The following is a 12509-nucleotide window of genomic DNA, read 5'->3' as shown; positions in this document are numbered from 1 at the left end:
AGCAGACAGGAGCATGTGTGGGTTTCCTACCACAGTGTAAAGATATGCATGTCATTACTGGTGACATGTGTCAGGGCTGAAGCCAGAACGTGAGGTGGTCCTAAAAGCAGACTTAAAACGGAGGCCCAGAATGAAGTGAACAAGAATTTAATTCACAGTGATGTTGTGACAATAATATTTACATGAAGTAAAAATGAAGTTACTGTAACATGAAGTATGAGGTCTCAGACAAAGTGAGTGTGATGTACTATGAACAGAAGCTATGAGATTACTGTGAACTTTGAACATAAACTGTGATAGACGCAGCTCAGCAAGGGGAACAGTGATGATGGAGTGGCACTGAAAGAGAGGGAGAGCTGAGTCCGAGTTGGTTTGGGAAAATGACAAGGCAGATCCACAGTTGAAGAATGAAACAGAGATGGCGAACCACTGATCATTCTGTGGAGAGATATGGAGCCAGACGAGAGGAGGTCCTGTCGTGTATGTGAGTTGATTCTGGTCAATCAGGTGGGTTTGCCAGGTTTTAGTTCTTTTTGTTTACTTTGGTTTTGTGCTTATTTATGTGCGTGTTTCTATCTGAAAATGTGAAAAACTTAAAATGTCAAAAATCCGCTTTTCATAATATAAATATCATTATATAACTTATAAACACATTTAGAAAGACATGCATTTAATATAATAATTTTTTTTTAAATAATCTTAAAATGTTATTCTACAAAATGTCCAGCAATTTAATCTGTTTATTCTTTTAAGGTGATCCTCTGTGGGACCCAGGAAGACCGTATAACTGCATCTCTACCAACTTGAATTGCAGTTTCTCTGCACTCCAGCCTCTTCCGTTTCATGGGAAAGAATTTTCTCTAAGGCAGGAGAAATTATCTCCAAGAAAAGAAACAGCCTCAGCCATCGCACAGCAGAACAAATTCTCTTCTTAAAGAAAAATGAAAAAGTGTTACCTTAAATGCGTCAAGTTTTTATTTTGCAAGTTCATAAGCATTCTCCCTTTCCAGTTCACAATCAATTCAACCCCTAGGTCAAAAATATGTATAAGAAAATTGGCCTAATATTATATTATAAACATACTTGTCCAGCTGTCCAGTGAATTATATGTATGTTATATGTATTTTTCATCAAGAAGTCACAAGTAAAACAGAACCACACCATGGCGCATGTTTAAACAAGGAAAATTTACTGAGCAAAATTATTTATTAAAGAAATGGACAACGATTTTTTCAAAGTTCAAAGCAACACAGCGGTGGCCCAATATCAAACAGAACTCCATTCTGTAGAGTGAGCAGTCATAATGAAGCAGTTCGTTTTATTTTGTAGATTCAAGCTGCTCTTCATATTTTTGGCCACCAGATGTCACCAGAGAGGACTGTGTAAAGCTTCGCGTAATGAGCCGTTTTTCAATACAAGCTTCAATGCGTCAGAAAGTCTCATTTGGCCATCACTGATAAAAAGCAGCTGTGATGTTGGAGGGAGTGGTCTTTGATTTACAGAGCAGAGTGACGTCATCTCCCTCCATCACAGGGAGGACAGGACAGTGTTCTTCATGCCACTCTCGGTAATATCAAATCAACACTGACCAGTTCAAAGTCACTCAAGCCCTCCTCCTCTTCCTCTGTGACATGATGTCTTTGTTGTGGTTATCATGAAAGCAATGGTTCGACTGTTTGACAAAGCTTTCAGAAAGCATTCAAATGCTCAAACAGAATGATAACTAACTATAAAGGAATAATTTGATGCCTTCTTTGACTGCTAAAACAAATTGTGAGTGGCTGAATTAACTCAGGAAGCCGCAGACAGTAAATCCACATGAATGAAAACATGTCAGTACTTGTGCGATGCCTTCACTGACAGTATGATGCCTCTGAGATTACAGAGCAAAACTTTTCTTTTTGAACCTGAATGACTACCAATGACTTTGTTTAATGTTTATCTTAACGTGACTTGTGTTGATCGTGTTGCAGATTCGTGGAAACAGCTTGCATCTTCCTGTAGCTGAAAGCGGTTTGGCTGAGAGGAAGTGAGCGGAAACGTTGTGTGAATACTGCTTAATCGACTGCACCTCTCTGCTTTAATAACTTCCCACTGAGGCTGAAAAGCTTCGTGCATGTTGGCCACTAATCTGCTCACTGATCAATAATTTCCTGACACAGCCCCCCTCCCACAACACGAAACGAAAGAAACAAAACAACAACAACTGTGAGTCACCAAAGAGTCAGAAAACTGAACGGGAATGGAAAAAAAAGAGAATGACGCAACTCGAACATAAGCATTTGTAAGACTCCGCTGCGCGCCGTGAGGTGATCCCATGAGGAGGCGTCTCAGCGGAAGGATAAATAGTTCTTATATCAGGTATTTTTTACACTGGAGTTTCTTCTTATTGTATTCATCTCCTTCTGTGTCCTCTTTTGATAACAAAATACACATTTAGCTCAAATCAGTGACGTTAAAAATTGAGTTTCGAACATCCAAATCAAGTTCAGAGCAGGAACTTACAAGTCTAAAGTTTCGGTATCAATCCGCAGCCTAGTATTGATCCTCCGGTACACTGTAAAACAGAAGCTGAGACATGGAGTTGTATTTGGAATAAACTTTGGAAACTTTGTTTGATGTTTATAGAGATGTCACCGAGAACATGTGTAACATCTTCCGCGCAGGATTTGTGCCGTGGATCATACTCTCTGTGACTCTCGCCTCAGGCTCCAATGGTAAGTGACAGTTTGTTTTAATCTAATCTCATTTAAATGTTGTTCTGACGGAACCTTTTGCAGACATGTTCACGTTGTTTGTAGTGACGCATTTTGTTTGGAGTTCACTTTGATTTTTCTGTGTGAAAACAAACCAAACCACCAGTTTAGAAACTGGGATTCGGACCCGAGTAAACGAGCTTTAGGTGTGGAAACGCCCTTACTCTACTGCTGTCGCAGTTACAAGAACGCAGAACACACACATATGTGTTCAATCAGTCACATTCAACTGACTTTGTTCTGCAAACGAGTGATTTCCACGTTTGGCGGTGGGACAGTCAGCTTTTATGTTTAAATGGTTTCAGAGCGCTGATGTGCTGCCGCCACCTTCACAGCAGCACTGAAGCGCGCTCAGTGATAAAATAATTAACTGTAATTAAAATCTTTGTTTTACCGCTTTGTGCGATAAATCACCACATTAACGATTTTCTGCAGCATTCATATTTTCTTATTTGAAAGTGTTAGCGAAGGAGAAATGCGCAGGAATTCTGGTGTAAATATCGAGACTGCGTCGAGGTTTATTACGGAGGAATAAACACACAACAGCCTTCCGCCATTTTTAGACTTAACGTCGCTCCAAGAAAGAGAGAGAGAGAGAGAGACTTTATTAACTGTATTGACAGCCACATGCACGTCACATGCCAAACAATAATTTTATTGGCTGTTTCCATTTTCCTCTATATGCTCTCTACATCAGCTCAAACATTGTGTCTAGAAAATACTAAAGAAAGATGACCTTCTTACAGTTTAGAGCATATTTTTATCTAACACCTCCACTTGCTCTCACTTTGTCATTCTCCTAAAAACAGGAGGTTTCTCACCCAGTATCATATAAAGCTTTTTTATGCATGGTATGAACATGAACCATTCAAATTTAAACAACTTAACTTTTGTAGCAGGTTTTGTCATCACATCTTTTACCATCCCATCAGACAGCTATCCAAAATAATTTTCCTTTCATTTACAGTTGACCTTATAAAGTGATAGTTTATGTCACTATGCTTGCATCTCTGTCCGGTTAAAGGATTCATTGCCAATGCTATCACACCCTGGTTGTCTTCATAAACCTTAGGTGGTGCATAGGTCCATCGATACCTTCGAACAGCTGTATGAGTACATACTCTCTTGTACAGTTGTAGCTAAGGCCATGTACTCAGCTTCACAGCTTGATAATGCAACAGTGGTTTGCTTTTTAGTTTTCTATTACATTAAATGATCATTCACAGTCAGGCCTATACAGTAACCAGTTCTGCTGTGTCATTCTGTCTGTTACATCAGCCCCACAATCTGTATCACTATGTGCTCAGAACTCTGGTTTTACTGCAGCACTGATCAGACGGCCTCTCTGTACCTTTGGAAATCGTTCATCTTTTCTACACCATCAGTGTAGTTCAGTTTTTGCTCACAAGGTGTCGGTCTAGCTTTGTAACCTTGCATATTAAACCTTTCAAGGATTTTTTTCCCCACATATTTTTCTTTTTTCTGTGACATCCTCACATAGTTATCTCTCTGGTCAAAATCAATACCAGTAAAATGTTTCAGTTAACTCTTTCATTTAGAATTTTCCTGCATACATTTCCTGCCTAGATTACCTTTTCATTCTTTGGTGTTCATGTGTAACCATAAAATTGAGGAGCACAAAGTTGTTCCCACACTTATGTTCATGTAACATCTTATTCCAGCTTCTGCCTGATTGTTTTAGCCCATACAGTTACTATTTCAACCTTTCATTTGCATCACATTCAGCTACCTTTTAGCTCTCTGGTTGTTTCATGTTTGTCTCACAATTTAGTGGTGTGCGTAGATAGGCAGTTTTAACATCCATCTGATGTAAAACCATGTTTAATTGTACTGCTCTTTGCATAGATACCATGATAGTGGTCAGATAAGCAGTGGGGGAGAAAGTTTCTTCAAAGTCTACACCCATCTTTTGACTTCGTCTTTTTAGTCCTATTTTATATCTCAAAGTCATCTTTATCACATGGCATCATGTCAGTTTGTGTTTGTCTTCCCACAGTTGTTTTCATCACAGACATGACAAGTCTGTGGCTGAGCACTTTCCCACTGTTAGGATAAAAGACCCAGAATGCTGAAATATGTTTGTCATTTCCAGCTAACATTCCCATTGCACACCTTGAGTCTAGTTTTCTCTTGTTCTGTTTATAAACATAATATGCTGTTCCAAATTTTTGCATCTTGAAAAGGTTTGGCTTTCTTCTTGTCAGCATCAATTACAGTGTCTGTTTTGTGAGTTTGTTAAAACATCTGTTCCTCACCACAGCTGCTGTTTGTACTGCATACAAACTCCTTAAGGAACTCTCTCTCTGTTAGCATACATCTGGCCACGTCAAAGACTGTACGCCAGTTTTGCTTAGCAGTACTCTTTTGATGTGGTTCTTAGGTCTCATGTCTGATCCCAGTTTTGCTAAGAAGAGTCTGATAAGTTTTCCCCATAAAGTCTGTTCTGATCTGATATATTTAATCTGCCCATACGTGGCTGTATCAGCCAGAAACTTTTGTGTTGCTTGCACCTTGTCACTCTTACTTTCGAGATAATACACAAACACTGCACTGGAATGATCATTACCTATACTCTTACATCAGGCTCCTTATTTCTAGTCTGCATAAACTTTACCTTTGTGCACCCCACACCCAGCCTTGTGAACAAGATAACTTGAGAAAGAGGACTTTCAAACTGATGCCTCAGCTTTAAAAGGCTGATGGGGTATTGTTGTCAACTGGTTAGGCAGGTGGGCAGTGGCCTGGAGAACGAAGTATGTGAATGTGAGAATGAAGATAAGTTTGACCAGACCTTGGTCAGAAGTCAAGTTTTCCAAAATTCTTGTGAGTGCGGTAACTCAAGAACAAGGCAACATTGGATTTTTTTAAATGGATACCATTAGCTTTATCTCTGTTTTCTCTCTCTTACTTTAGATTTCTTTTATTTCTTCTTTCAGACAAGATAAACATCACAGCTGAGTCTGGACAGAACATCACTCTGCCATGTCGAGCTCACAACAATCAGAAGCCCATCATAGTTGTAGAGTGGATCAGATCTGATTTGGGGGCAGGTTATGCCTTGTTGTTCCAGGATGGGCACTTTGTTCCAGATCATCAGCATCCGTTTTTTAAGAATCGGGTGGATCTTCAGGACAGGCAGAAGAAGGATGGAGACGTGTCTTTGATTCTGAACAATGTGACGCCTGCTGATAGTGGAACATATGAATGCCATGTCGTCATGCGAGGAGCAAACCAGAGGGAGAGAGCAACAGAGCACACCTGTACCATAGAGCTAAAGATTCTTCCTCTTGGTGAGTTATTACAATTGTTTTTGATCAAAAAACGAGCTGCTTCCTAGTTGCTGATGTTTTCTATGACGTTTTTAACCTCTCTGCTCTGTGGTGTTTCCTGTCCTTCAGTCCAGATAAACACGACAGCTGGACAGACAGCCATTCTGCCATGTCAAGTTGCAAGCCTCAACAGCGATCCCAGTGTGGTTATAGAGTGGAGCAGAATTGATCTGGGGGCAGAACATGTCTTCTTTTACCAGGACCAGAAGTTTATTCCAGATGACCAGCATCCATCTTTTAAGAACCGGGTGGATCTGCAGGACAGACAGATGAAGCATGGAGACGTGTCTTTGATTCTGAACAATGTGACAATTAATGACACTGGAACATACATGTGTTGCGTCTTCATGAAGGGAGCAAAACACAGAAGGAGAGCTAAACTGGATAGTGACCTCATCAGTGTTGTCAACCTGAGAGTTGTTCCTCCAGGTGAGTGAGTAGAGTTGAGTGTATGTGTGATCAGAGGTGAAGCTGCTTCCTGGTTGTTGATGTTTGTTTGTCTGTGAAGGTTTTCAGTCATCCAGGTCATTGTAATCTAAGGAGCTTGGAAAGAAAAGCATCTGGACTTCTTTACGTTGCTTAAAGATGTCTCACCTCTCGTCCAAGAAGCTTCTTCAGTTCTAGGTTCAAATGGCGGAGAGTCCCAGACTTAAGCCCGATGGGAGAACATCCCTGTGTACCTCAGACCCAGCAACACACCCAGAAGAAAACTGGTTCTTCCCAAAGACAGAACTCCTAATCACAAACGTAAATCCTAGTGTATACTGTACAATGTAACGAGGAATGCTCAGACCTCTAAATTGGAGAAACCAAACAGCCACTTCATAAACGCATGGCACAATGTAACGCAGTAAAGGATCAGGGTGCCTGACTACAGCTTGATAATAAGCTAGTCAGAAGTGCTTTGACTACGGAGCCTGAGTGTGCAGATAAAATACAAACAACAGAAGTAGAGCTCAAATATACATGTATTATGTATCTTATGGTGAGATGAAATTTATAGACAGATAAACAAAAGAAAAATATATATACATTGTAAATATCAACACTTCACCAAGTTCTTTTGATTCCTCAGAGGCATCCGATGGAAGACAAAACACTGCTCAGTAGAACATTCAAAACTTTATTACTTCTAGAAGGGAGATGCGTCCTGCATGACACGTTGCCGCAGATCTCAAATTGGTGGTGTGCCCCTGACAGTTTTATTACAGAAGCTCTCTCATTCTAGTCTAAACAACAGTGTCTCAGTAACTTTCCACTAGAGACAGTCCCCTCTTGTCTAATTTTCCCAGGCAAGCATGAGCAAGAGCCTGCAGCTTTCTACTCCCCAAGGACACATGGTCTAATGCCTTTATTTTTCAGGGCTGTGTCGACTTAATACTACACTATATAACTTCATAACACTTAAAACATAAAATTATTTATTCCCAACAGTATATATATTATAAAAAAAACACAATGATAGTGATAATAATAACAATAATAATAATAATAATAATAACAATAATAATAATAATAATAATACAAAACAACTAATTTAGTCCCAAGAGGAAGTTGGACAAGGTTTAGTCAGTTCAGTTTAGTTGACCTGCAATAAGCCGTGTTTCCAAACAGGTAGGAAGTTGAAGTCCATTTATCAGTTCATATAGATTTATCAGTCCTACCGCAATACAGCGGTGGTCAGGTGGCTCGCCATCCTGCGCTGATCAGGGGTTTGATAACGGGGAAAAAACTCTGACTTAATCAAGGTTAAAAACATAAATTAGCATTCACAGTTAAATTGGAACAGCGTTCTACTGCCATTACAATTGAAAAATAAATCCATAAATAGAAAAGTCAAATAATTAATGTCATATTTTATATAACAGCCAATAAACCAATAACCAAAGTCATAACATTTGATTCTTATAATGAATTTCATTCAAAAATAATGTTATAGAAAACCATTTGCATGGGTCCCATCAAAGTAAAGTAATTTAGCAATAAGAGTAATAAACATTATCCAAGGTTAATCAAATATTTCCAACACACATTTAATTATATGTGTTGTGCAACACGTTCAATAATCTAAAAGGAATTCAAATCAATTCAGAAGTCCCAAAAGAAGGCCCAGAAGGCCGTTTTGGCATTCACTTAGAAAAGTAACAAAAAACTTCCAAAATGGACAAAACTACAAAAATCAAATCTCTCACTCAACTCTTCAAACAGTAATTTAACATTCAGCCATAGTGAAAAACTGTCTGTCACCAACTGTCTGCCATCTATAATTCAGTTTTGAGATCCTTTCCCAGACACCTTAACACCTACGCACATCCTGGGCCTTTTGACCTCTCATAATAGGACTAGGGTCTTATGGGGCTAGATTTCACAATGAACTCACCTGAAACCTTGGCTGATTGTGACCTACACCTGTTTTTACACCTTGGCTATTGTGATTAGGTAGAGGATCATTAGGGGGTCCATGTCCCTTTTGGGGGGACACTCTTCTCGGTTGAGAGGTGAAATGTCTTCAAGCAACTTAAAGAAGTTCAGACGCTCATTAGACTTGATGTTTGTTTCTAAAGATGTTGTTGATGAGACTTTGTAGAAAGCAGCTGGTCTGAGTGATGTGATCAGAGTGCAGTAGATAATGTCTGACAGCAGTTTGAAGAGGAAATGGATTCTGTTCTGTTCTTCACTCATCACCTACCTGACAGCTGACACCTCACACCTGTTTCTCACCTGCAGGTCAGACAGGAGGAGACACAGAGGATGGAGTCATTAGATATAAAGTGATATATTTTGTTTTGTTTCTTGTACCAGCTCTTGTGGCTGTTATTTTGATCTGTAAAAAAAAGAACAAAAATAATCCCCCACTTCCTACTCCTCTGACTGATGAAGTAGGAAATGAAGTTTACTGAACAATCTCTGCGTTGATATTAGGGCTGCCACGATTACGTCGACTATCAAAATCATTGACAACTAATTAAATAGTCGACGCGTCGTTTGAAGCTTCGTAAGATCCCAAAAGAATCAGGAATAAGTAGTAGGATTTAAGAGGGTAATAACGGACTGAAACAGAAGATGGCAGCACTGCATGTACGAGGATGCCAGCTGCCGTTAAACCCCGAAGAAGAAGAAGCTGTGTCCCAGAATTCATAGTGCGGCCCTGCTCAGTTTACAACAATGGCGGCAGCTAGTTAGTTTTAATATTACTCTTATTATTCTTTCTGGGTCACAAAATAAATGTTTAACATATTTTCAGGCGAGAATGTAGCTGTGTAAACCTCAAATATCTGCTCAGTTTATCAAGACACCACATATTTTCAAAAGCGCCCCGACGTCTTCTGTTACCCACCAGCTCGATAGCTGGTGTTTGGGGTTCAAGGCTCACCAGAGCCGGTGAGAACACCGGACTCCCGACAAATCATTTTCAAACCTACCGCGGTCTTTCGCTACTCAGGTTAATTTATAATTAATCTTTACTATATTATTAGACCATTATTTATCCATGTAAAAATCTCATTAAGATTCAAATCACATTTCCTAGAGAGACCTAGCAAGATGACAACAAAAGTAAAAACACATACAGCATATAATAACATAACAATATCTATATCAAATTGATATTACTAGAATTTTTAAATAGTGTTATGTAAAATCAAAAGTATCTCTAAAACATCAAACATCGATCAAACTCTGATTCGATGTACAAGGATCTTTGATATATCAAATCTTGTGATTTGACATCAATAGGGCAGCATGGTGGCACGGTGGTTAGCACTGTTGCCGCACAGCAAGAAAGTCCTGAGTTCAATTCCACCATCAGACCGGGGTCTTTCTGTGTGGAGTTTGCGTGGGTTCCCTCCGGGTACTCCGGCTTCCTCCCACCGTCCAAAGACATGCAGCTTGTGGGGATAGGTTAATTGGATAATCCAAATTGCCACTAGGTGTGAATGGGAGTGTGAATGGTTGTCTGTCCCTGTGTTTTAGCCCTGCGACAGAGTGGCGACCTGTCCATGGTGTACCCTGCCTCTCGCCCTATGACAGCTGGGATAGGCTCCAGCGCCCCCCGCGACCCTGAAAAGCATAAGCGGAAGCGAATGGATGGATGGAGATCACTTGTCATCGATCAAACTCTGATTCGATGTACAAGTATCTTTGATATATCAAATCTTGTGATTTGACATCAATAGATCACTTGTCATCAATCAAACTCTGATTCGATATCCAAGTATCTTTGATATATCAAATCTTGTGATTTGACATCAATAGATCACTTGACATCGATTACACTCTGATTCGATGTACAAGGATTTTTGATATATCAAATCTTGTGATTTGACATCAATAGATCACTTGACATCGATCAAACTCTGATTCGAGTACGAGGCAGCAGAGAGGACCTTGTATGGGTTTACTACCACATTCTAAAGGTACGCATGTGATGTCAACTGGTGAAATACAAATTTGACACACCAACATCAGGATCAGCGCTTTCCCTCAGACTGACATGTAGAGAATGTGAGCTGACAGAACAAATAAAATTTATGTACGAAGTTTACACAAACAACCAGGTATTATAGTATATATATTTATATATATTATAGTGGCACACGTAATTCAATTACAGTGATCTGAGAGCCACCATCTAACTGATGGAGCACAGGCTCAGAACTGATGTTCAGTGGTTACCTGCGTAATGTCATCATAGTCCTCAGACAATCTCTCTGTTGACAAAATAATAATAATGTAAGATACTCATAGTGTTACCTTTGGCTCTGCGTCAATATAAAGAAAACTGTTAATATGTCAGTTAGCAGTCTAACAAAGCTCTGCCTGCAGAGCACAAGTTAGTCCAAAAACTGTTTAGCAAGAGATGTGTTACAGGGGTACCTAGCACGACGCACACACAGTGGTTTAGCTGTGATGCTTGTGGCCTTATTAATGCAGCTTATTTCAAGCTGCCGTAAACACTGTTGTACACACTGCTTCCTTACCTAGCTTGCTCGTCCTGCACTAAGCTCTCTCCTCTTCCTTTCTAGGTCCTGGCATTCTACTGAAGTAGGGAAGGCGTCATTAGATGATGACTCCTAGTGATGGTGAGATGAAGCCTCGTGAGGAACTGAAGGTTTCCATCCAACTGGTCGACTCATGGTTCAAAGCATTGTGATGATTCATTTGCTCTACTGCGCCATCAAGTGGACGATTCAAGTGAAACAGGCTCTTTGATTGTAATGATGTGATGTGTAAACCTCTAAACTGAATAAATAAATTGTTTTCATGGTTATTTATTACGAATATTGTCTCAGCATGTCTGATACAAAAGAGAAAGTGGAAACTATCAGGACAGAGCTTTGGTATGATTGTGTAACTGTGTAATCATGCTTATGTACATCTGGATAATCACACAAACTGTGTGGCGCTTCACTTTTTAATAAACCAGTGATTCTTGAGATAAGGGACAAAACATGTCCAGCAGATAAAACCCAATTTTGTGGTTAAAAATATGCATACAAGTGTTAACCCAACTGCCTAAAAGACAAACCAAGGCAATGTTTATACAACAAAACTATGATTTTGCATTTTTTATAAATATATATTTATTTTAAATGGTACAATACATGACCAGTACCTTAAAAATCCATTGTCCAGAAGCAGGTGTGATAATATTAAAATACAGAAAAAAAAATAAAAGTAATGTAAAATTAAACATCAAGGCTCTCGTCACTAAGTATTTAAGTCAATACCTTATATAATATAAAAATATGCAATTGAAAATTTATTTTTACATATTTTTTAAGTGATTAAAATCATGCGTCAAGTCGATGTAATCCAAGATTTGATTATTTTTTCTTGTAAAAACAGCCTCATTTAGGTAGATTGTTGAGGCCATAAGCAAATGATGAAAAACAAGATGGCTTTTGTCAGAAAAACATGTGTTATGAGAGAAAGTATGGTATTTTGTCAACACCATCAGATGTCTTATACAAAAGAGAGTGGAAACTATCAGGACAACGTTTTGGCATGCTTATGTACATCTGGATAATGACACAAACTAGTGTGTGGTGCTTCAGTTTTTAATAAACTAAAAGACAGAAATCAGATTATAGGATCTGTGGTGTTGTTTATTTATATTATGGTTCTTATCATTTGTGATATTTATTACTCTGTGCATACTTTATTAGGAGAGATGAGATATAAAAAAAAGCTCTTCCTTGCTGGTTACATTGAAGAAGAAGCTCAACTATGTAGCACGTACGTAATCAAATTCAACAAAACAATGTGATGGGGAAATCAGCTGTGTTTTTCTGCCCATTTGATTTCGAATCTGGCACACACCAGAAAACCAGTTCCTGAATCAGTCACGTGATACGGACTGCCCGTGAAGCCTCGAGCGTCACTGCATACGTAATCAAAGCGT

The 12509-nt window shown here is 39.1% G+C and overlaps 1 protein-coding gene across 4 annotated transcripts; it reads left to right on the top strand.

Annotated features, from left to right (window-relative positions):
* The first annotated feature begins 711 nt into the window (after nucleotides 1–711).
* On the top strand, nucleotides 712–12192 carry LOC309694739 (junctional adhesion molecule-like). Of its 4 annotated transcripts, XR_014272955.1 has the most exons (7): nucleotides 712–2361; nucleotides 2629–2717; nucleotides 5714–6067; nucleotides 6176–6535; nucleotides 8834–8877; nucleotides 10440–10521; nucleotides 11131–12192. XR_014272955.1 is itself a non-coding variant. In XM_082514947.1 (6 exons), exons 1-6 carry the CDS (start codon nucleotides 2318–2320, stop codon nucleotides 11146–11148), a joined length of 909 nt encoding a protein of 302 aa, XP_082371073.1. In that variant the 5' UTR covers nucleotides 712–2317; the 3' UTR covers nucleotides 11149–12192. The 4 variants fall into 4 exon arrangements, 3 of the variants coding, with proteins under 3 accessions (XP_082371073.1, XP_082371074.1, XP_082371075.1); XM_082514947.1 differs by lacking the exon at nucleotides 10440–10521; XM_082514948.1 differs by having other exon boundaries at nucleotides 10440–12192.
* The last annotated feature ends 317 nt before the right edge of the window (nucleotides 12193–12509 follow it).

The sequence above is a fragment of the Aulonocara stuartgranti genome (genome assembly GCF_965226115.1).
Source record: "Aulonocara stuartgranti genome assembly, chromosome: 3".
Taxonomy (NCBI): Eukaryota; Metazoa; Chordata; class Actinopteri; order Cichliformes; family Cichlidae; genus Aulonocara; species Aulonocara stuartgranti.
The sequence above is the reverse complement of the archived record's forward strand: the minus strand, read 5'-3'. Positions and strand labels throughout refer to the sequence as shown.

Bases quoted from the DNA above. Each gene is read 5' to 3' on its own strand.
- LOC309694739 (XM_082514947.1), top strand. From the start codon at position 2,318: ATGAGGAGGCGTCTCAGCGGAAGGATAAATAGTTCTTATATCAG. The intron at 2,718-5,713 runs GTAAGTGACAGT...TTCTTCTTTCAG, and splicing joins TCTCGCCTCAGGCTCCAATG to ACAAGATAAACATCACAGCT. The intron at 6,536-8,833 runs GTGAGTGAGTAG...TCTCACCTGCAG, and splicing joins CCTGAGAGTTGTTCCTCCAG to GTCAGACAGGAGGAGACACA.